General features: G+C 39.7%; 7 protein-coding genes across 7 annotated transcripts; 5 read left to right on the forward strand and 2 right to left on the reverse strand.

Moving 5' to 3' along the window:
* Window positions 1-626: 626 nt before the first annotated feature.
* PCYB_101300 (cyclophilin) lies at window positions 627-1,238 on the forward strand (the record flags this gene model as incomplete). Its single annotated transcript, XM_004222679.1, has 2 exons — window positions 627-864; window positions 919-1,238. The coding sequence occupies 2 exons, from the start codon at window positions 627-629 to the stop codon at window positions 1,236-1,238; spliced, it is 558 nt and encodes a 185-aa protein (XP_004222727.1).
* A 1,078-nt stretch (window positions 1,239-2,316) lies between these two features.
* PCYB_101310 (hypothetical protein) lies at window positions 2,317-2,625 on the forward strand (the record flags this gene model as incomplete). The annotated part of the gene is made up of 1 exon (XM_004222680.1): window positions 2,317-2,625. The coding sequence occupies one exon, from the start codon at window positions 2,317-2,319 to the stop codon at window positions 2,623-2,625; it is 309 nt and encodes a 102-aa protein (XP_004222728.1).
* Window positions 2,626-2,799: 174 nt separating this feature from the next.
* Window positions 2,800-5,140, reverse strand: PCYB_101320 (F-actin capping protein alpha subunit; the record flags this gene model as incomplete). The annotated part of the gene is made up of 10 exons (XM_004222681.1): window positions 5,095-5,140; window positions 4,881-5,073; window positions 4,563-4,726; window positions 4,353-4,439; window positions 4,194-4,252; window positions 3,802-4,014; window positions 3,637-3,703; window positions 3,404-3,496; window positions 3,169-3,262; window positions 2,800-2,963 (listed from the first exon to the last, which is right to left on the reverse strand). The coding sequence occupies exons 2-10, from the start codon at window positions 4,966-4,968 to the stop codon at window positions 2,800-2,802; spliced, it is 1,029 nt and encodes a 342-aa protein (XP_004222729.1). The 5' UTR covers window positions 4,969-5,073; window positions 5,095-5,140.
* A 1,089-nt stretch (window positions 5,141-6,229) lies between these two features.
* PCYB_101330 (cell cycle regulator with zn-finger domain) lies at window positions 6,230-8,923 on the reverse strand (the record flags this gene model as incomplete). The annotated part of the gene is made up of 8 exons (XM_004222682.1): window positions 6,230-6,330; window positions 6,533-6,611; window positions 6,698-6,770; window positions 6,897-6,991; window positions 7,316-7,730; window positions 7,888-7,952; window positions 8,146-8,469; window positions 8,807-8,923. The coding sequence occupies 8 exons, from the start codon at window positions 8,921-8,923 to the stop codon at window positions 6,230-6,232; spliced, it is 1,269 nt and encodes a 422-aa protein (XP_004222730.1).
* A 3,454-nt stretch (window positions 8,924-12,377) lies between these two features.
* On the forward strand, window positions 12,378-14,021 carry PCYB_101340 (hypothetical protein; the record flags this gene model as incomplete). The annotated part of the gene is made up of 2 exons (XM_004222683.1): window positions 12,378-13,133; window positions 13,203-14,021. 2 exons carry the CDS (start codon window positions 12,378-12,380, stop codon window positions 14,019-14,021), a joined length of 1,575 nt encoding a protein of 524 aa, XP_004222731.1.
* A 1,370-nt stretch (window positions 14,022-15,391) lies between these two features.
* Window positions 15,392-17,590, forward strand: PCYB_101350 (eukaryotic translation initiation factor 3 subunit 6; the record flags this gene model as incomplete). Its single annotated transcript, XM_004222684.1, has 3 exons — window positions 15,392-15,534; window positions 15,560-15,843; window positions 16,133-17,590. Exons 2-3 carry the CDS (start codon window positions 15,730-15,732, stop codon window positions 17,588-17,590), a joined length of 1,572 nt encoding a protein of 523 aa, XP_004222732.1. The 5' UTR covers window positions 15,392-15,534; window positions 15,560-15,729.
* Window positions 17,591-19,398: 1,808 nt separating this feature from the next.
* On the forward strand, window positions 19,399-23,384 carry PCYB_101360 (adapter-related protein complex 1 beta 1 subunit; the record flags this gene model as incomplete). Its single annotated transcript, XM_004222685.1, has 8 exons — window positions 19,399-21,556; window positions 21,780-21,861; window positions 22,023-22,084; window positions 22,243-22,313; window positions 22,447-22,581; window positions 22,709-22,816; window positions 23,007-23,123; window positions 23,283-23,384. The coding sequence occupies 8 exons, from the start codon at window positions 19,399-19,401 to the stop codon at window positions 23,340-23,342; spliced, it is 2,793 nt and encodes a 930-aa protein (XP_004222733.1). The 3' UTR covers window positions 23,343-23,384.
* Window positions 23,385-23,624: the final 240 nt, after the last annotated feature.

Consider the following 23,624-nt stretch of genomic DNA (forward strand, 5'->3'; position numbering starts at 1 on the left):
CACTAAGGATAGAAAAAACACAAAATGATCTACCCCAAAATAGGATATGAGTAACCCCCAACGTTAAACGTTTCATCTCGCACTTAGGCCCCTCCGGCATGGCGCAAATTAATTGCAAAAGAGGAAAATCAAAGTACAAGTGCTTCTACTTACGTATCAAAAATGATACCTCCGTTGAAGCGTCAAAAGATGCGCGCTTAAAGAAGTACATAAAAAGGAGGCTAACCATTTTGTGAGCTATTCCTTTTGCCTTTACTGTAAACCGCCTCTCCATTGCAAGGCAAAGGCACAAATTAAGTAGCTAAGTTGGATCCCCCTCTAAAGTTGTGCATTGCATCAAAGCAACAGCTCCGCCGCAAGAACTGCTATTAGTCCTAATTACAGGCATACAACACGTGTACCTACCTATGCACGTACGCACGCGCATAAGCTTACAAACGTTTGCACGTGGCCGCCCTGCCCATCGCGCGCGCAAGGGGACCACCACAGGGAGGCTTTCCCAACAAAAGAACGTCCATTCACGTATCAAAGGGGCAATAGAATTATCAGCAGCCCTATTTCATACTGTTAAACGTAAAACACAACGCACAAAACTATAAGAGAGACCCCATCGTGCAGCTCCTAAAATGTTCACGCTATGCAAAGGCTACAGTGACGACGAAGAGAATGAAGAAACAGAAATAATCAACGCAGTATCCGAAAAAAAAAAATCATTTGAAGAAAAAATATCCTATTATAAATTAAAAGGAAAAGCAGAAAGAGGACACATAACAATTTACACAAACCTGGGTGAGTTCGAAATAGAAATGTACTGGTACCATAGCCCCAAAACATGTTTCAATTTTTATTCATTATGTGAAATGGGTTACTATGACAACACCCTATTTCACAGGATTATTCCCAACTACATCATCCAAGGTGGGGACCCCACAGGGACAGGGAAAGGGGGGAAAAGCATTTATGGAGAATATTTCGAAGATGAAATAAATAAAGAATTAAAGCATACTGGGGCTGGGATATTAAGCATGTCCAATAATGGCCCTAATACGAATTCCTCACAGTTTTTTATAACCCTATCTCCTTTACCCCATTTGGATGGAAAACACACCATTTTTGCAAGGGTCAGCAAAAATATGACTTGCATTGAAAATATAGCCGCCGTCAAGACAACTGCGACGAATAAGCCCATTTTTGATGTCAAAATTTTGCGAACTTCGACGGCTGTGAATGTTGATTGATGGGTCCAAGCAGGGAGATGTAAATTTTGCACCTTTCCGAAATGGTACGGATGTTTATGTGCATCCTCGGACAAGTGAACAACACGTATATATGTGTGCAGATGATCCGTCAAATTTGAAAGATCATATGTGCCTTCCAAGAATTAGCTAGTACGTCTATAAAGCTGTCGTTTTGTCGTCATTCATTTGTTTGTAAATGTGAAAGGGGATTATTCATCATTAGTAGCTTTTTGCCTTTATCACAGTTTGTAACGAGGTTCATACATTTTGCTTGATATTATTTTTTTTTTTTTGTCAACTTTACTTTTTTTTTTTTTTTTTGCGTAAAAAAAAATATATGCCGTGTCAGGTAAGAATTTCCCCTTTTCGAATTTTTTTTTTTTGAACATTTTTTTTTTTATTTTTAAAATGCAACATAAATTGCGGCGCATTGGGGGCGCTTCTTAAAATGTAAACAAAAAAATGAAGGCTTTAGATGGAATACTACCCCTTTTCCGTTTTCAGTTTTAACTCTTTTCTGAGTTAGCCATCCGCTTCTCGCTAAAGCTCCTACTTTGCAACGCAATAAAATGAGCGTTACTAAACCGAATGGGCGTTCGTCCGTGGAGAAACAAACAAGCTACGGATATTAAGCAATCCAAAAAGTTACAGAAAAATAAATCAATAGAGTATAACTATAAAAATTACCTATGCAATATCGAATAAAAGGGAGAAAACAAAACGCAGCAATTCTTTTGATGTAACTTGGCCGTGCCACCGCTGCTGCTCTTCATTTTTGAAACTCACATGGAAATAAAAAAGGGGCACCATCCTGCAGTGGGTACATCTGCTCGAAATTTCCACTCCATGTGAGTGCTTGCTAATAGCGGCATTTCTCCCCAGTAGAAAATAAGCAACAGATTTGCAAAATTATATATCCATACATACTTACGCCGCACGAATTGCGTCCTTCTCCATTCATATAATTGGTACCAAACTCTAGGAAGTTTATCCCATCCTTGAGAAGCTACTTAAACTAGGCGCAGAATTACGACGCCCAAACTCGTTAAAAGGTATCATCTAATGAACCAGAAGCAGAATGATAAACGATGAAGACTTGAGCTTGGAGTCCTTCAAAAAGCTAAAGCAGCTGGAGGAAAAAATAAACGAAAAAACAAATAAGAATGAAAAGAGGAAAAAGGAAGAAGACAATAAAGTAAAAAACTTCATGCAACTCAAACTGTTGGAACACTCATTACCCCATGATGTCAGGAAAAAAATGAAATCCTTAAAAATCAACAACATGAAAGATCTCGGAAAGTTAGCTGTCACTAAGAAGAAGAAGTTTTTCGTGAAGATTTTGGAACGCAAGGATTTGAAGCACCAGCAGAAGCGGAGTCAGAAATAGGCCCCAATCAAATTTGGGAGCGTACCCTACAAACTCATCTTTGGCGAAGCAATGTTTTAGTAGCAACCGCCCTGCCATTCACTCTACGCACGGCGTGTACGGAGCACGTTTAAGAGCCTCCCTTCGCCATGTACGCAGACGATGCAGTGCAGGAATTTTTTTTTTTTTAAAGTTCTATATATGCAACTTTTGTGAATAGGCACGTGTTTCCACGCACACATATTTGCATGCATGTGCTGACTTAATTTGAGTGGGAATGTCATGGTACGTTTCCTTCCAGTCAAACTTGTCACCATTGAACGGTATTATTTTCCGTGTATTCTTGATCAGTTCCGTATCTGAAAAAAGGAAATAAACGGGAAACAAAAAGAGGAGGGCTTTTTTGTTACGTGCAACTTTGTCTTGCTTAAATGTACACATGGGTGGGGGCAATCCTCCAAGTGGACGTGCCTCATGAGGATATACGCCCATGTGTGGGTTCACGTTCATACATGCCTTCTCATTTTGCATGAAGCATGCTTGATGACTCCTTATGCAAATTACCTATATGGATAAGAAACTCGTTTAACTCATACAGCGCGCAATTCTCACACTCGCGTATGGCGGACAAAATATTTGCCGAAAAATTGTCAACATCCTAAGTAGAAAAAATGATATCAAATGAGTTAGAAATGTGTAAAAGGAGAGGCGTCAGTAATAGTAAAGTCAATACGAAAAAGGTCTTGTTCCCCCCGTTTTCACTCTTTTTTTTTTTTTTTTTCCATTCATTCATCCGTACGTTGTTCACATGGACCCTTTTCTCAAAACTCTTGGTGGCCTTAAAATTGATGTTCGCGTCTTCGAAATATGTGAGAACTATGTCTATGGTTCCCTGGAAAATTTTCAAAAGGAGATTTACATTTGGTGGAGTGTCATGTGAGAAAAAATTTTGCACACATGAACATTTATATGTATGCGCGCAGGTACTTATCCAAATAGGACAAAATGAAAGGGAGCTAATTTTATTTCTACATTTAAGAGAACTTCCTCATCCGTTGTTAAAAAAGTCACACTCCAGGAGCTTCTCCACGAACTGGCGCTGGGGAGAGGGGAAACAAAAGTGGACATCTCCATCCGTTTGACTATTAATCAAATTTGTACATGAACATTTTGGAATTTTTTTTTTTTTTTTTTTACTGGAAATTTTTCAAATAGTGTCTGTCGCAACATATGATAAGGTGGAGGTTAAATCTGCCTTCGTTTTCCGTAGCGTAGACGGACGAGCAGCATTTCACACTAAGGCCATTCTTCGAGTTGATATTAACAGTTGGGTAATTAATCGTTTGCAGTTCGTTCCAATTCGTGTAGTGCACTTGGACATACTCCTCCAGTTTTGCGCTGCAGCTTTTTCTGTTACAGGGGGTGCAGTGAAAGGGTGGAAAAAAATAAAGCAAAGAAAAAAAAAGCAAAGAAAGGCAAAGCAAAACAAAACAAAATAATGCTCGCGAAATTACACATGTTCTACTTCCCCACCCGTGCAGTGGAAGAAGGCGAAGTAATCTCTCCCCTTTGATGCACAAATGTCGAACCTGTAATTTTCCAAAAGCTCTGGGTAGCTCACTTCTTCAAAGTCCGTCGTCGTGTTTACCTTCTATTGAATAAAATGTGTTCGTAAAATTTCCGAAAAGGTGAAGGAAAGCACGCACAACATATATTTTGTTTCAAAAAATTTTTCAGTGTGTGAGTACCTTCTTCAAGTGGTTAACATCGAGCAACGATTTCAGATTCGGCTGGAGGTACGAATTGCCAACTTTGGACTCCTCACAGGTTATGACCTTCGCGTGAGAAAGTTATTAGGGGTGTGTTTTGGGCGCATATGCGTTAATGAAAGGGTAATAGGCCAATATGATCACATGATATAGCACTCGTATGGGGACATGAGGAGGTGTAAACCTCACTACTGCTGCCTCAAGGAAAAAGCAGCTCGATTCATTTGACAGGACTCTTACATATTCGTCACCCGAGAGGGGAATGATGGCGTAGTTCTTTTCATTGTGAGCGGCCACGGCTTCTTCAATTGAATTTTGAATCACCGCACTTGTTCCAAAGAGGGTTTTTAAGTCTGTGTGAAGGTGTTGAATAGGGTGGGAAACTACACACACGCGTAAACAGACAGGGGCATATGCCTAGCAACATTTGGAGGGGTCAAACTTGTATCACCCCCCCTTTCTGCATGCATCATGGAAAGGTGTGTAGAGCGTGCTATCCCTCCACACCTGACACCAAGTCGGCTACTTTCCCAGGAGGCGCGTTCATCAAAACATGTTTAATAAAATTTTTCTTTTCATTCAGTAGGCTTTCCATCTTATCATCCTTAATTAGCAGTCCACAGTTTGGCGTAAGGGGGGTAGTTATTCGGGTCTATATTTTGAAGGGATCTTTCGAAAGGGGTTTACAACTTTAAAAAAAATAAAATAAAAAAAATAAAAAAAATAAAAAATAAAAAAGCGTTCCCACTCGTCATGCTAAATTTGTAATGCTGATCAAACGTGCGTGCTCACAAAATAGCCTCCCCTCATTTAATTCGCCCTTCGTGCATTTTCAGCTGAGTCACTGTCCCGGTGTGCCTAAAAAGGGTGACATATTAGCGGACGCGAACGAGAAAGTGCAAAGTAAAAAAATACGCATGCCCCTTCATTCCAAGCTCAATTCGGTGTGCTACAAATCAAATTTTTCATTTCTCAAAAAAAAAAAAAAAAGGAATAATCGCCTAGTGTTGGCAAGTTTCCCATCCCCTTTGCAACCCCCCATTCGAAAAGTTGTCACATTTCATTCCGTCCAATTTAGCACAGTGAACTTGGCCCAAAAATTGGCCACGAAAAAGTGGAAACACAATTCGGCTATTGTCACGAAAAAGCAGAGGAACTTACAAAGCTGTCCGAAATAGCTCCCCTTTTTTTGTGGAAAAATAAAAACATGTCTTTTTGAACAAATCCAATTAAATTCTGGTGAAAAGCATATGCAAGTTGTTATTAGTGAACAAAGGGTGCGAAGAGGTGTGGGCAATCGAACATACGTTCATATTAAAAAAGTGTGAAAATTGCACAACTGTAAAACTGCAAAACGGGGGAATTGCAAAATTGTGAAATGGTAAAGCATATCATAGCAGAGTAACTGGGCATGCCGCACGAGGAATATCCCCCACGAGACGGAAAAAACGAAAAAATTAATAACACTAGAAAAAACTACATTAACGGTGAAAAATATAAATTTTAATAACGGCATACATATATAAAAAAAGAAAAAAAAACTAGATATGTGTGTAGGTGTGTTACTCCTGTTGGGGACACACACACACACGTTAGCTGTTCAAGCGGGGGAAGAAATTTGCGATGTGATAAGCAACAAACACAAGTACGAAAAAAAGTAAAATAAAAATAGTCCGCATATGCGTGCGGGAATGGCGCAACGGCAACTCGCAAGGTGGGAAAAAATAAGTTCGCAAAAAACATTCGATTATTTGGCCGACCTCCAACCGTTTCAACAATCGACCGTCGTCATTTCGTGCTGAAACAACACTAAAAAAATTCGGGGATGGGCCCTAAGCTGCCTCAGATCAAATTGATTAGCAGCTATATTTTATCGGGATCGTTTCTTCTGACGTCTTCTCGCTGTAGTCCTTACTGTAGCACTTTATGAAATTTATTCCGTCGCCTTTTCTGTTGTCTGATGGGGGAAGAAAGGGTGGAATGCAATTAGCTCAGGTCGACACCATCAAGGTGAGCATGCCGCTATACACATAGATACACACATTTCCCCCAAATTTTTCTTTGAATAAAGAAAGGACGTAAAAAAAAAAAAAAAAAAACAGGTTATACAACCGCTTAACTGAACAATCATCTGTGAAAAGGCAAAGTTAAAAATTTACCTATTGGCAGGAACCAAAAGAAGGGGGATTCGCCGAAAACGTCCTTGAAATTCTGGTACATACCTTTGTTATAGTATTTCTGCGGGATGAGGAAGGAGTCAATGGGAGCACACGTAGACGAGCATAAACAGGTGCAACGGGACACTGTCAAAAATGACGCATTACCGAGTAAGACTGATTTTGGTAATTCGTCTGCTTCTCGCAAAATTCGATGGTCGTCATGGCCTTAAACATGAGCCTACGATGGGGAAAAAAAAAAAATGAACACACAGAATGATCAAAATGAAGAAAGTGACACGAATGATGAGAAGGGGCGGAATTCACAGGGATGGACTCGCCCATCAGGCTGCACATTCCTGCATACCAGATATGAAAAAATAAAAAACAAGTGATGATGAGGGCGAGGAACGAATTCAGGGTTTCTCCGAAGAGTAGCAAAAACAACTCGTTAAATGGGGTCTAAAAAAAAGGGGGGAGGGGGAAAAAAAAAAATAAAATAAATAAAATAAAATAAGTTACTTTAAATTGCACCAATAACCACTTCAACTTAGCGACTCCTGCCAACTGAAAACCAAAACAGTTGGAATTCTTCCATGTGTGTCCCTCTAACTGTGCGTTATGCAAAATCCTCGGCGTCAAACCCATTTGGCTGAACGCGCTCCTCCAAACGGTCATCAAAACACCCGAATGAGGATGCAAACTGCACTGGACAGAAACTACACTGGACGGAAACTACGCTGGACGGAAACTACGCTGGACGAAAACTGCCCTGGAGAGACGTACCTCCTTGTGACTTATGGCATCCCTAACCGAATTGAACATCGTTATCGACACAAAAACAGTAGTCACACAACAATAAATTAAGGAAAGCATAAAGTACTTGTGATTATTGTACCCAACACAGTTATATATCCACGGACAATGGTGGTCCATTTTTAAAATGCACTTTTTGCAAACTCGACAATGATGAGTCCTATCAGGTTTGAATTTGCAACACCATTTGCAATACCGCCTTTCCCCCGTTTTTTTTTTCTCCAATAAGTAATTATCCATATGGTCTGCGTAATTCTCTTGGTGATCTTTAATTTCCCATTCATCGGTGTTTGGAATGGATCCAGGGGGGACTACTATGGACAGCACATAATTCACGAGGTACATGATCAGGATGACGTGGAAAATGGCTACTTCGGTGATTCCTCTGCGGAGTGGAGCGGTGCAATGGAGGTGTTAGACGGAGTGGAGAAGTCAGGCACTGACATATACACAAACTCATACGCACCAATGGGGCAAATATTAAATCTCCCCTTCTGGCTCGAAAGCTCCATAAAAGAGCGCCACCACCACCCTCAGCATACCTCTTCAAGTCGTAATTGACGTACACCTTCCTGTGGCTTCTCAATATAAGTGGAAGGCAGTGGTACTACAAGGAAAAAGCAAAAGATAAACCAGTTGGCATACACATTTTTGCACTTTCGAAAAAAAGATAATCATTTTTTTTTTTTTTCCGCGTAACACTTTTCAAATGGCTCATTCCTGTGCAGAAAGATGCTCCGGGGGCATCCGCCAAATGGAGTCGCCCCCCTCAGTGTAGGACACTCCCTCACAACACTTACCATTACATATATGAGGTATATGACGAATAAAACAAGGAAAATAAAAAATACAGGTAACAGACGGACAAATTTGCTCCGGTTATTTTGTATAGTGAAGATTTCCTCGGCGTTGTTCTGCTGTCCCGTGTGCTCAGTGGCGTACTCGCCACTGTACGCGTCACTATACCCTGCGGTGGTCTCATCATTCGTTGCCTTGCTTGTTTTATCCGCTGTTGACGTTTCCTGTACTATTTCGTCCTTCACGCTTTTTGTGAGATTTATGATGCTCTTATCCGTGGAGTACTTTCTGCTACTCTCGCTTCTCTTTTTCTTCTGTTTATTTTTCTACACGGGGAAGGAATGGGATGGGAAATACGTTGCCATAATTTTTAGACGAAGAAGTCATTACTCCCATTGGCCCAATTGGAGTGAAAACAATTTTTATGAGTTCGCAAATGATGCGAGAAGTGGAATAATGTAGACTGAGATGGATTGGCGCGGAAGAAGGGAGGTCAAAATGCAACAACAGGGGACGCAACAGGGGATGCAACAGAAGACGTAGTATACGACGAAATAGACAACTCAGTGGAGAGAAACACACAGGGTGCACCGAATCGAGGGCATGTCCACTACGCGTCACATTCAAGCATTCTTTTTAATTTTTCTCTTCCATCCTGCGCACCTTTTTCTTCTTTTTTGTGTCACCACCGGAGGAGTCCGTCTTATCTGACACCACAATTATTTTGCTATCATCGTCTAAAGTATCTTCCGTGTTTTGGTCTCCATTTGCATTTAACATTTTAAGTGTTATACTGCTTGGTAAAGGAATAAAAGGGAAGGGGTAAGGAGAAGGTATATTTCCTCTATGTTCAGTGTAACATAATGATTTTTTTTTTTTCTTTCGGGGTCTTCCTTTTTGGCCTTCCTTTTTGGCCGTCCTTTTTGGTCTTCCTCTTCGCTAAGCTGCGTAGCGTGTGCGTCTTGGCAGCACTTCACGCTTTGCCTATATAGCTCTGTTAGTGCTTAACTAGGCCTTCATATATAGTTATATATGCGCAGATATTCGTTCACGTACAAGGGTGCACACGCCGAGTTGGAGGCATAAATGACGCTGACTTGTTACCTTTGTACTTCTTCCTCCTTTGCGGCGTTGCACTGGTGTGAGAGAATCGGGCAATTCCACCTTTTTTAATTAAAAGGAAAACAGCCAAAGGTGGAAGCGCACTAGCGAGTTGCTAAACGAGGGGCATGACTGTCTAACGTGTGCGTTGGCGGACAAACAATCGCGTCAAATACAAACGTGTGAAAGACAAACGCGTGAAAAACAAACGCGTGAAAGACAAACGCGTTTACTCTCAAACAAACAAATAAAAAGTGAAAACGAATCTTCTTTTTGAACAGGTAAGAAAGTGTATACATACGCATGTGTGTAGTGCGCTTCACTCAATGCACTATAACACCTTCACGCGGAAGTAATTTTGCATAACTATATGATATTATATCAAAAACTACATACGGTAAAATGCAGTAGTAAACAGAAACGTGGGGAAAAAAAAAAAAAAAAAAAAAATCATTCACACGTATGATAAAAATAAATTACATCAAAAATTAACATATACCAACAAACACAAATTTTTTTTTTTTTTTTTTTTTTTTTTTTAAAGCTATAAATAGTTAAAAAACGGACGGGGAATAGAACGGAAAATAACACTGAGGAGGGAAATTTCTTTCCCTTTGCGTACCCACTTGTTTCCTATTTTCGCAAAATGTCACATTTGCATCTTTTGGTATGGTAAGACGGGTAAAAATGTGTCATTCAGGGAGGGGAGTTCTGCAAAAAATTACGCAAAGAGCGGCCGTGAAGCAGGCGTGGCTGCGAAATTGTAACTTCGAAATAGTAGCTGCGAAATAGTAACTGCAAAGTGGTAACTGCGGAAGAGTGACTGCGAAAACTCGATTAACAAAATGTAATTCTCCATACGTGGGTACAAAACCCTTCAACACAACGCGCGCCCTGATTTTACTAAAAAAAAAAAAGAAATGTAAGACGCGAAAGGTACACACATACGCAATGATGACAAAGGAGTGGGTAATTTTTACACATCAGAGCTATCCAGTTTAGTGTCTTTACATGTGGTCATTCGCGCAGTCCTCAAAAAGGTGTAGTCAAAACTGTGCTCAGGAAACGCCAAAAAAAATCAAAAAATTAAATGAATGCAGTTTACGGCTCAAGTCTGCCAGCTTTACTTTTCCCACAAAAAATAGGTAACACTGACAAGTGAAGAATAAAATGCCGAGAACTGCAACAAAGCGGGCGTGTATGTACAGGTGGGTTTAAGCTCAAAGGCGTATGCATACAATCGCTGGTCTTCCCACTCGCCTATGCAAATGTACGTTTACGCATATAGGACAGTGTAACAACGGCAGGTGAACATCACAGTTGGGAGGCGAAAAAAAAAAATGCAACAAAATAAAGTCTTTCATATGCTGAACGAAGGTACGTATCGTTTCCACATATTTTTCTCGTAAGGTCTAAATGTTAATCAAAGAAATGCCGTTTCTCATTAAAGGAAGGAAAAAGGAAAACAGTAGGAAACTCCTTCGCATAAATGAGTGTTTTAAGGGTAATGAGCTTCGCTTTGCTTTGCCCTGTTTCGCATCGCCTCGAATGCCAATTGTCCATGCACAGCCGTTATTATACTTCGTGCGGAAAATGTTGACGCAGCGCAAAATTTCAATTCAGTCTACCTCAAGTTTTTGGCGCGTTGGGCACGTACGTAAACTCATGCCAATGCAATTACGCAAGTAAACCAATGCAGGTGATTCCCCCTATTTTCACTTTCAGTTTGTAACAGAATTTTTCCACATAAATGAAGGCGATTTTTCCGTTCCCTGTTCCTTAACTTTGACTTTAATTTTAATTTTAATTTTAATTTCGTTATTGTTGCTCTTTATTTTGTAGAAGAGGCAGAAAAAAAGGGAACAAAAAGACGAAAATAATGACGAAAATGAAGACGAAAAAAAAGACGAAAAAGGGGGAATTGATTTTGTAAAACGATGCACACGTGGGCATTTAAAAAATAGCGCTCTTTAACAATTTTTTAATCGCCATTTCTTCCTTTAATCTCTTCACTTTATGCATTTTTCTTACACTGACAAAAGTTTTTTTTTTTTTTTTTCCTCCCCTGATAAGCCAATTCGTATGAATCGCCTTGGTTCTCCTTTCACTTCTTCGTTTTACTCTATTTCACTTGTTTAATTCTTCATTTTTTTCCCATTTCTGCACGCGAATAGACGGTTTATTCTGCCTCGAAAAGGAACAACGTGCAATTGAATGCCGTTCAGCAATTTTTCAAAGTTCATCACGCGAGTGACATTTCTTCGCGTTTTTTTGCATTTCACATGGCGGCAGAAGGTAAATACATTGCGGAAACGGTTGTGACAAATGCGAAAAAGACAATGAATAATTCTCTCGCATTTTTAAAGGTTGATCTCTCATGTAAGTAAATACGTAAAATTGTGCATACGAATTTGACAAAAAAGACTCCATGTTCCCACGTTTCCCCCCTTCGCGCACAATTTGTGCGTGGCGACTTCTTCATATTGCTACGTTTTTTTTTTTTTTTTTTTTGAACAAGTTATGGGTAAACGGAGGTATTACCTACGTACAAACGGGTACCCAAATAACTCCTTCATACTTACCAGCCCCCACTCGCATGGGGTGATCGTACCGTTTGAATAGGACAAATTGGGATGGACCAATTTGGAGAACCTCCAAAGTGTGTGCACAGAATGACACACAGGTGGAGTGGAAGTGCAACATTTTTTCCTCAACTTATGTGTCACTACTTCAAGGAAAAAAGGGGCTTCACAGGAAGCGAAACGAACACATAAACACTACAAACATATAATTTTATGGCGTCTTCTGTTTAATAGAAAAATGGAAACATTTCATTAAAGAGACATTTCACAAAGCCTGTCCCCCTACTAGCCATACGCACTTTTCCATTTGGCCCATTTTTAATCACAATTCTTATGAAACGCTCCACAGCTGGGTTGGTAACTATCTTTTTGGAAGGTACACAAATTAAATCGTGGTTATCTTCCAAACGTTTTTAAAACCCATTTTGGTAAATCTTCCGTTTCTTCTCAGAAACTGTTTCCCCTTTTCCGCCCTCTATTCACTTCGGCCTCCTGAGCCACATCTACACCTACATAGTAAAAATGCAAACCAAGGTAGGGTATCAAAAAAGATGAAAAAAGAAAATGATGGTGACGACTCCTTCGCCTTTTCCTCGGAAAGGGATATTTCCAATTTGTATCGAAAGGACCATTATATGAAGCACTGTCATGTTAAGAACCACATCGAGCCAATAGCATTGGAAGACGAAGTTCACATTTTGAAAAGGGAGGAACAACAATCGTTTAAATTAAGCGACATTTTAAAATCACTGGAAAGAATAAAAGAAGAAAAAAATGAACCATCAAATGAAGACATCATTTTACCGGAATATGTGGAGCGTGAAAAAGTTGAACAAGAAGAAGAAAGCGTAGAAAGGATACATTGTGGAGTATACCTACATGAGGTAAACATAACAGACAATTCTTATTTTCATTCACGCTATGACGATATAATTGATGACTATTCTGATCCTATACGGATAAAGGGTGATATGTACATAAACAACATTGTCCATTTCGAAGACTCTTCAACTTATCGTTCCGTATTTGAGGTGCACAGAGTAGAGTGGTTCTTAGGGTTAGAAATAAATGAGAGAAGAATACACGAAATTGTCCCATATACCCAAGGGACGTCTTTTCGAATCCCATTTGAAGCGTTAGGAAAATATATTTTTTGTAAAGCCTACAGAAATGTGCACATAAATTCGGAGTATCAAAAAAGGGGAAGGAACACCGTCTTCGATCCTCATACTCTACATAAGAAGCCTGTAAAATTTAAAGTAGAACCCAAATGTGTTGAAAAATGTTCTATTACGTCTAAGGGGCCAGTCCTAATATCCATAGATAGTGCCTTCCAAATATTGACACTTTTGTGCAACAATGATTATTCCATCCAGGTTGTTGTTGAAGATCCGCTAGATAATTTCTGCAACTTGTCCAACTCATCTTCATCGGATGACGAGACAGTTACGACTACATCCAACGCGACGAACCAAACGGATGAGAAGCACCGCTTCCTTGCTACCCTATCCATCAACTTTGACGAGATCAAATTTGGCCTAACAAATTGGGCAATCGGCGAGGAGGGTCAACCCCACAGTGATGCAACGGGTCATACGCAGGGTGACAAAAGAAACAATGACAAACGAAGAAACGCTGCTTTTAATTTTTTTCGCCTGTTCGACTTCCAAAATGATGGTGCGCATAGCTCATCCGATTCGAGAGCGGAGAAAAAGAACAACTCCGTTGGGGATGAAGATGGTGAAAAAAGCACAAAAGGCGTAAAACCTCTCCAAAGCGTTGGGCAGAATGCACACAAAAAAGGGAGCCTTAAAAGGGAAGGAAACCAAACCGAATTGACGCTTAACTTGTACGAAGTAGAATTCAGACTATCCAGTAAAGACGACTGTGTTGTGGTAAGCATCGGAATTGATTTACAGAAATCATTTAAATTTGTCAAATACAAAATGGTTACTATCAAGCCGGTTGGGAAGAACACCTCCGCGAATGAGCTGTGGCTAATACTGGTGGCTTTCAAATCTGCGTACTCGTATAAAAACGTTTTTAAAAAAAATGCAAAAGTAATTTACACGAATACGAATATTTCGTTCGTTCAAAATATAGTAAACAATTATTTGACAAAATCGATGGAAAGAAATGCGGACGGAGCTATGCCTCTCCAGAAGATAAACACAATTTTTAACGAAGCGGGGTGAAGAAGCGGGGTGAAGAAGCGGGTAGACGAAGAGAGGAGGTGGTCGCACCATATGCACGTTTTGGCAAAAATACACATCGGAGGGAGAATTTACGGATGTCCTGCCACGGCACCTGGAAAAAATTAGCATAGAACACGCATATCGCGAGTTTTCCAGTTTCTATACTTCTTTTCGGATTAAGCATCCCCCGCGTCCTACGCATTTATTTACCTTCCCACGCGTACATGTAGTAACTTTTAAAAATATGTCACGTAAGATGATCACCTATATGAAATGTACCCATAAGTGATGATCCACTTGGGGAGATGCGAAAAAGAAAAAAAAAGAGTCACCCAGATTCGAACGGCGTTTTTGATCCCTCCCCCTTTTTTTTCTCAACCTTGACAAATGCGCATCCGAGTTGTTGTCAAAAGGGGATGTGCGATGTGTTGCCCATGGACGTATAACGACAACAGGTAGGTAGGTGTTCCTTTCCTATGTCCTTCCCCGAACACTAAGCATACATAAATGTACATTTCTGTAGCAAACAGAATAGACCCTTCCACGGGGATGCCAGAAAAGTTGACTGCACTTTGTTGCGCCTACTCAATTTGGCACATCTTCCTTTTTTTTTTTTGGGGGGGGGGGCCCATTTTACAAAAACAAAATTGCCGCGATGGAATATTTGCCCTTTTGAAAAAAAAAAAAAATAACTTGCGTGAATATATATACTTTTTTAAACTTTTTCTGGACCCCCCGTTGGATCAAAAAGGAAAACAAAATTAGGAACAGGTCCGCGCATCTTCTGTGACACTCCTCAAAAAGTAGCCATTATATTTATAGATAAAAATTTGATTCCATCAATTGCGCCTACTACGTAAGGAGCTATGCGTCACCGACGAAACAAATTTTTTTGCACTGAAAAGATTTTTGCCCATGACGAGCGTTTTGCAAAATAGCGAACGGGAATTGTTGTGCGTGCTGTATGCGAAGTGACGTAGATACATGAGGCATACATAATTATATACATAAGCTATATACATATATTTTCACTTTTGCACAAATGTGCTTTCTCATTTGGTAACTCCTCCCATTTGAAGAATGTTAAAAATTTCGTAAAAACGAAACATCGCGCATGCTCCTCACCCTACATCCATATTTCTCCTAATTATCGAAAAAAAAGGTCATTAAGATGAATATCATTGCGTAAAAATTGTGCCCTTTTTCACCCCATCGAATGAACGCAACTTTGCTAGCATTTAGGCAGGAATTGTACATTAGAGCCATTTCGCAGTTTAAAATAAAAAAAATTCTGAACAACTTTTGCCAACTGGAAAAAAAAAAATAAAATAAAATAAAATAAAACGCAGGAAGGAAGAAAAAAGAGTACTTACAATATACATATATGCTACTGCGAAGCCTCGCGTGGAAGGGAAAATCTAACGAGCGACCCCCCAGGAGCTAAAGTAAAAAGATAGTGTACAAAGTAGAACTCCTAATAGAATCCTAAGTAGAACTCCTAATATAACCCTAAGTAGGTCTCATAATAGAACCCTAAGTAGATCTCATAACAGAACCCTAAGTAGATCTCATAACAGAACCCTAAGTAGAACTCATAATAGAAGCCTAAGTAGAACTCATAATAGAAGCCTAAGTAGAACTCATAATCGAAACCATTTGGAAGGAGACCAGCCACCCCCACTCCCCCGCGACAGAGCAAAGGCGAAACATGGAAATCAACAAGAGCAGTAACCATGACCAAACAAATTTGATCAGCAAAATATGCGCCTACCTAGATCCGCACATGACTCAGATAATTCTGAGTTGGATGAAGGAGAACAAGGTATATTATAACGTGTGAGAGGGGTGCTCTGTGTGGGCTAATCACCCGGAGTAGTGGTCGTTGCGCAGCACAGCCTTCCGCCGAGTGATGTCGTACATTTGTGTGCATGCCCCGTTGGATGATTTGTTGACTGTGTTGTTCCTCCGCTGTGAGCGGCGTTCCACCGTATTGCGTGCCAGTTTGTTCCACCGTGTGCTCACTCCGTGCCGCTAAGCTGACACCACCACACTGCGTCGAACTGCGATGCCCTGCTCACATTGCTAACCGACGCCGCTTCACTTCGCTGCAGGTGCTGAACGAAGCCGAAATCGAGCAAAGTCTGGGTCTACTGAAGGAAGGGTGCGAAAAGGAAATCGTCAACATCGAAAATGAATTCACCAATGGAAACAGAGGAGTGATCGTGAACTGTCTAGATAGCCTGGAAGTCGAAATAGAAGAGTTCCAAGATGCCATGAATACGTACAAAAATGATCAAATGAACAAAATCGGAGGAACCGTAGAAAAAAAAAGTATCATGTCATTAAGAGAATGGTGTGGCATAAACGTCCTAGAAAAAACCAAGACCTACAATTTTACGGACAACATAGATGATAAAATTTTAAAGCTAAGTAGATATTACTACCAGAAAAAGGACTACCAAAAGAGCAAACAACATTTACTCCTATACATTTTAAATATCTCAGAAATAATTATTAACATCTCGGATTCACCCAAAATGAGATTGTGCTACTGGGGTATCATCAGCAACATCATTAATAGCTTCTTTGCCAACCTACATAATGATGAATACATGTTAGTAAAAACAGAAGAAGGAAAACTAATCGTGAGGGAAGAAATTATAAATGAAATAAATGTGTGCATAGAAACAATTGTCAAATTAAGTCAAGTACTAAATAAAGATAAGGTAGGAAGAAGTGAAATTATTTTGCAGAGAAGTTGGCTTATTCATTGGTCCCTCATTTTGATATTCCATTTCTTCATGTACTTAATATATGTAAAAAGTATATACCCAAAAAATAATTCCTTTTCTATGCTACAAGATTGGTTTATTGATGAGAAAAATTTGTCAATTCTTAATTTGATATGTCCACATATTATTAGATACTATTGTGTGTATGCTATATTTTACCGTAATAGGAAAGACCACTTTGAGCTTATCCTGAACACTTTAAATTTATTGAAGCCTAAATATACAGACCCTTTCACTTCTTTACTAATTTCTATATTTACTGAGTATGATTTTAATATGGCTCAAACATGCATTGCTCAGTTAGGGTCCATTTGCGAAAAAGATATTTTCCTATTTAAGTTAAAGCCTTTTATAGAGGAACAGAGCAGGTACATCATCTTCGAAACGTACTGTCGTATCCATAAATCGATCAACATTGACATGATTGCAAATAAGGTAAACCTTCCCAGGGATGATGCAGAGAAATGGGTTGTTAATCTGATTAGAAATGCTAAATTGGATGCTAAAATTGACAGTGAAAAAAACTGCATCGAAATATCTACCACCCTCCCTAATTTATACCAACAAGTTATCGACAAAACGCAAAATTTAACCATGAGATCTAATTTCCTTGTTCAAGTTTTAAATCGATCCTCAACAGATGAACACTTCCAGAAGAACATTCGATTTAAAAATAAAAATGAAAAGGGTAAGAATCCCAAGAGGGGGGGGAAGCAGTACAACTCCTTATATAACCCCAATAAGGGCGGCATCAAACTCGTCTCTGCAAATATGTAAGTTTGCAAAGCGGTAGTTTTGCCTTTGTACCTCTTCACCTTTGGTGGTAGCCTCCAAAGGGGACTCTCCAAGATAGTCACTTGTACACATATTATGTGTATATTGGGGTATATCCATATATACGTGCACATGTTTTTTTTTTTTTTTTTTTCCCATCATTTCATGAACCTTTCTCTTCCCCTCACCCCACACTATTACCCAATTTGCTAACAAAAAATGGGCAATTTTTCTCCCCGTTTTGAAATTTCGTATGAACCAGTTTGTCTCATGTGCGGGCCGCCCATACAGCTCTACATTTGCCAAACCCAACTGCACATTTTAACCCCACATTTAAAAAAAAAATAAATAAAAACAATGAAAATTACAACATGTTTAAATAACGTTAAGCTTAAGTTTCTTACCTTTCACGCGGTCATTTGCAAGTGCAGCCACGAACCCGTTCGGGAAAGCCTCCTGAGAGGTGTCACTAGTTATGGTTCCTTAACTACGCTGTGTTATGCACAGAGAGCACCCTCACGCTCTACCTCCTATTTTAGCGGCTTAAAAAGGGGTTGGTATCATCAGTACATGCTTTTTTATGCAAAAGGTAAGGAAAGGGCAGGAGTAGTAAAACTCAAATTAGGAAAAAAAAAAAGAACGGGGGATAGATTCCAGCGAAGCAACCATGGAGTCATTCCCCTTAAAAGCTTCTTCCCCCGTGGAGAAATAAAATAGCAAAAAAAAGTAAATCCAATATGGTCGAACTTTTTAAAGGTTGAAAAAAAAAAAAAAAAAAAAAACACAATTGGAATAGCAAATAGTATATGTAGTAATGTAGCAAAACTGTTCAACTTTTTTTTTTTTTTTAACCCTTTCGCAATGCGAAGTTAAACATTTGAGTATGCAACTTGTCCATACGTAAACATTTTCGGCGTTCCCGCAGTTATATTTTTTTTCCCCCCTGATGATTTTTTTTTTTTTTTTTTTTTTTTCAAGTAGGATAAGTAACACTTGCAAATATTTACCTGCGCATACACATTGGAGAGAGGCACAAAAAAGGGAAAAAAAAAAAAAAAAAAAACTTAGCTCATTCTCAATGCGAAAATTAAGCCGTTTTAACGAAAAATACGCAAAGGGGGATTAATCCAGGGGGCGAACTGCGTAGATAAGTAAAGGGCAAATTGTGGTAAGCTGGCCCAAAGATTGATGACGCATTTTATTTTACCCTCCTATTTTATGCATTTTGCGGGATGTAATACTTCATGTCAGTGGGTCCCTTTCGTCCGAAAAATTTAACCCCTTTTGAGAGAAACACGGAGGGATAAAAATTGGGAGAGCGCGCCAAAGGGGAGCAATCAATTGGCGGCCAGTTTGACGACCAGTTTGATGACCATCTTGACGACCATCTTGAAGGCCATCTTGCCGAGCATAACCAAAATGGGAGCTTGAAACGACGCATTGTGCTGAGCGAACGAGAAATAACAACCCCATGGGGGAAAACACCTCACGTATGCATGTACTTGTACGTACGCATCAGAGCATGTGTATGTTCTCCATCACGTAACAGTCGTGCCTGCTGCGTGCGTACTTCTACCCCATCTTAGCGCCCTGTTTTGCTCCCCCCCCTGGCGTCCGTGCCAGTAGGCGTTTCCACACTGAGCATATCCCTTCCCTCCCACCACCACCTACACACACACAAACTTGTGCCTTTGTGCACAGTCATATCGATCACCAAAACGGATTTCAAAACGGATTCCAAAAGCGCTGCCGAGATCGGCACTTCTCTGGGCGCTTCACTGGTCAATTTCTTCACGAAAAGATCTTCCAGAATGTCGGACCTGCGGTACTTCCAAACCACGAAAAAGGGGGAAATCCACGAACTGAAGGAGGAACTGCATTCCTCCCATAAAGAGAAAAAAAAGGAAGCGATAAAAAAAATCATCGCCGCAATGACAGTGGGAAAAGATGTCTCCACGCTCTTCTCCGATGTAGTAAACTGCATGCAGACGTCCAACATAGAGTTGAAGAAACTGGTGTACCTATACGTAATAAATTACGCAAAGGTGCAGCCAGAGTTAGCCATTTTAGCAGTAAACACCTTCCGGAAAGATTCATCAGACCCGAACCCCCTAATAAGAGCACTCGCCATAAGAACGATGGGATGCATCAGGTTAGAACAAATTACAGAATATCTCATTGAACCATTAAGAAGGTGCCTGAAAGATGAAGATCCGTATGTGAGAAAAACAGCAGTAATTTGCATCGCTAAATTGTACGACATATCGCCCAAGCTAGTGGAAGAAGAAGGATTTATCGAAACACTCCTGAACATATTGGATGATAACAACGCCATGGTGGTAGCGAACGCAATAATCTCCCTAACAGACATATGCGAAAATTCAAACAAAAGTATTTTAAAAGATGTAATAAATAAAGACGAAAATAATGTGAATAAACTGCTGAATGCAATTAACGAGTGTGTAGAATGGGGCCAAGTATTCATTTTAGATGCCCTAGTTTTATACGAGCCAAAAACCAGTAAAGACGCAGAAAGGGTATTAGAAAGGATACTTCCCAGATTGTCTCATGCCAACTCAGCAGTTGTTCTTTCATCCATTAAGGTTATCCTAAGTCTGTTAGACAAAATTAACGATAAAGAGTTCATCAAAAATGTGCACAAAAAGTTAAGTCCATCATTAGTCACTCTTCTATCAGCAGAACCAGAAATACAGTACATAGCGTTAAGGAACATCAATTTGATAACTCAGAAATTGCCACATATGCTGGCAGATAAAATTAACATGTTTTTCTGTAAATATAACGAACCTGCTTATGTAAAGATGGAAAAGCTAGACATCATTATTCGTCTCGTTTCAGACAAAAATGTTGATCTTGTGTTGTACGAATTGAAAGAATATTCTACAGAAGTGGATGTAGAATTTGTAAAAAAAAGTGTTCGAGCAATTGGCAGTTGTGCCATTAAGCTACCTCAGTCTAGTGAGAAATGTATTAACATTTTGCTCGATTTAATAGACACTAAAATTAATTATGTCATTCAAGAGTGCATAGTAGTAATCAAGGATATTTTTCGAAAGTACCCAAATAAATACGAAAGTATCATCACCATTTTGTGTGAAAATTTAGAATCGCTAGACGAATCTAATGCGAAAGCGTCTCTCATTTGGATCATAGGAGAATATGTTGAAAGAATCGAAAACGCCGATGAATTGATAGACTCCTTTTTAGAAAATTTTATCGACGAACCATACAATGTACAACTACAAATATTAACTGCCAGTGTGAAATTATTTCTAAAATGTTCAAAAAATACAAAAGATATTATTACCAAAGTGTTAAAATTATCGACAGAGGAAAGTGATAATCCTGACTTAAGAGACAGAGCATTTATCTACTGGAGATTATTATCTAAAAATATCGAAATTGCTAAAAAAATTGTACTAGCAGAAAAACCACCTATACAGGAAGATAACAAAATTACGGATACCAAGGTTCTAAATAAATTGATTAAAAATATTTCTATGTTGTCTTCTGTTTATCATAAACTTCCAGAAACGTTTATTTCTAAGAAGGCTAATTATACCTTCCATAATGACAAAGACGATGATGATGATAATCGTATTGAAAATATGGATGACTACAACGTTTCTAAATTTAAAAAACAAATGGAAAGACAGAAATATGATAGCTATTCTAGTGAGAGTAGGAAGTCGAACCGCTCCAGGTCCTCCAGCGAATCATCTAATAACTCCTCTGATGATGTTAATGATGATAAAGATGACGATGAGGACGCTGATGATAGTAAGAAATCTATGGACCTCATTGGGCTCAATGATGATGAATCTAGTAACGCCAAACCTAGGCGAAGTGCTCCCCCGGTCAAGTTAGTCCAAGTTTTATCACCAGAAGATACTGGCTTGAAGGGGCAAACGGGCTTATCCATTTTGTCCTCCATAAACCGTATTGAAGGTAGCCTTTGCTCGTTTTCCATAGCGGTGTGGGGTGCATGTTCATGTGCATGTGCTCCACGGGAGTGACCACCTGTTCAGACGCACGAAACTCTCAATAGAAGCGTTTTCTCACACGTACCATTTTTGGTGGTAACATGTGTTCCAACTTTTGTGGATTTCTCTCTCCCTTTTGTTCATACCCACTTGCATAATACTTTCCCTTCCCCCACCCCCTTCTGCAGGAAAGATCCAGCTCAAAATCGCCGTGACCAACCAGACGCCAAACCCCGTTGTCATATCAGGAGTGCAAATAAACAAAAATTCGTAAGGACATAAACATGATGAAAAAAGGGAGAAGGAGGGACAGAAAAGTGCCTCCACCCACAGTTTTTACGCCTACTAATGGAAGCTTATTCCTCTTCGTGTAGTAGTAACCCATTATGCACACATTTAACACCGTTCTTCTGCCCCTCATCTCTCTTCAGATTTGGGCTCTCCTCGCCGAACAATTTGGACATCCAAAATGTTTCCTTCGGAGAAACAAAAGGTAAGTTGTAGCAGACGAATGGCCATGGCCAGACTTACTCATCTGGTCCATCAAGAAAACTCCCCTTTTTAAACAAAAGATGTTTAAAATTGCCTCCTTTTCGGGTACCTTATTGCTCCTTCAAAATAATTTCCGCCCTTTTCTGCACCCCCTTTCAGAAATTTTAATTTTGCTCGTTCCGAATATGCTAAATTCGAACACCCCCCCGTCCACGCCCCTATTTTTGCAAGTGAGTTGAGAAGCGAGCCGGTGTTTTTTTATTTTTTTATTTTATTTTTTTTCCACCTTTTAAGTGGCAAAGTGTTTAACGTAACCGCTTTTGCGTAATCACCGTTTGTTTTTCCGCCCCCTCCACCTGTTAGGTCGCCATAAGAACGAGCATCGACATTTTTTACTTCAACGTGCCGTATGACATCTTCATCGTTTTTGTTGAAAATTTCAACATGGAGAAGGACATTTTCAAGAAAAAGTGGCAGCTCATAGAGGATTCGAAGGAGGTACACAGAAGAAAATACATGTGTCGTGTTTGACGAAGCTACGACTACGTAGTATCTACGCCCATCCTTGGGTAAACACCCAACTGACCTTACAACCCCCTTTTTTAACTTCGTAACTTTTTCGTAGAGCATACTGATGGCTTCAAGTCCCATGGTTATTACCTCCGACATACTAATCAAGAGGATGAAGATATTTAACATATCGCTAATAGCTCGAAGGAATGTGAATAACATGGTAGGTGTTTTTTTTTAAAAGGAGGTGTTATGCTTGTAACGTGGTTAACCACTGCATGGCTTATTTTCCTGTTCAATTCAGCTAAGTGAACAGCTTGATTGCGTCACTGCAATGCGAAGCTATCTGAACACCGCTCCGTCGCAACACTGCTCATTTTGTTCCCCCATCTACCTCCCCCACACACACACAGGAACTGTATTACTTCGCCTGCCTAACGACGAACAATCTCGTTATACTGAGCGAAGTGGCCATTCAGCCTGAAAAGAAGGTTGTTAAGCTGTGCGTCAGGACAGACTCCACATCAGTGGTAATGATTAACTGCTTCCCCCCAGCAGATGATGCAAAGGGCATTATGTGCAAACACGCTTAGCAACGCAAACGGGGAAAACTGAACGGATCATATTTGTTCCTGCTGCACAACTCGAATAACCAATTTTGTGTATATTTTCTTCCCCACCTATTGCAGATACCGCTGTACAAGCTTCTCTTCGTGAAGGCCTTTTCGTTGAGCGTGACGCAGACATGAGCGATGGGTGAGAAGCGATATTTACAGCTGAAGAGGGACACCCCGTGTTTTCTACCTTTACGATACCATCATTTTCGCATTTTCGCATTTTCACTCTTTTGTTTTCCCCATTTTGAAGCGTACATAATCCCCCCCGTTCACATTGTGTACACTTTATTGTAGCTTGTTCCATTTGTTTTTTTTTTTTCCCACCCCCTTTTTATATACACATATACCATTGTTACATGTGCGTATGCGGCATATACGTGCATGTGAACTGCTGAAACTTTTTAGTCTACGTTA

Source organism: Plasmodium cynomolgi, chromosome 10 (genome assembly GCF_000321355.1).
Source record: "Plasmodium cynomolgi strain B DNA, chromosome 10, whole genome shotgun sequence".
Lineage (NCBI taxonomy): Eukaryota > Apicomplexa > Aconoidasida > Haemosporida > Plasmodiidae > Plasmodium > Plasmodium cynomolgi.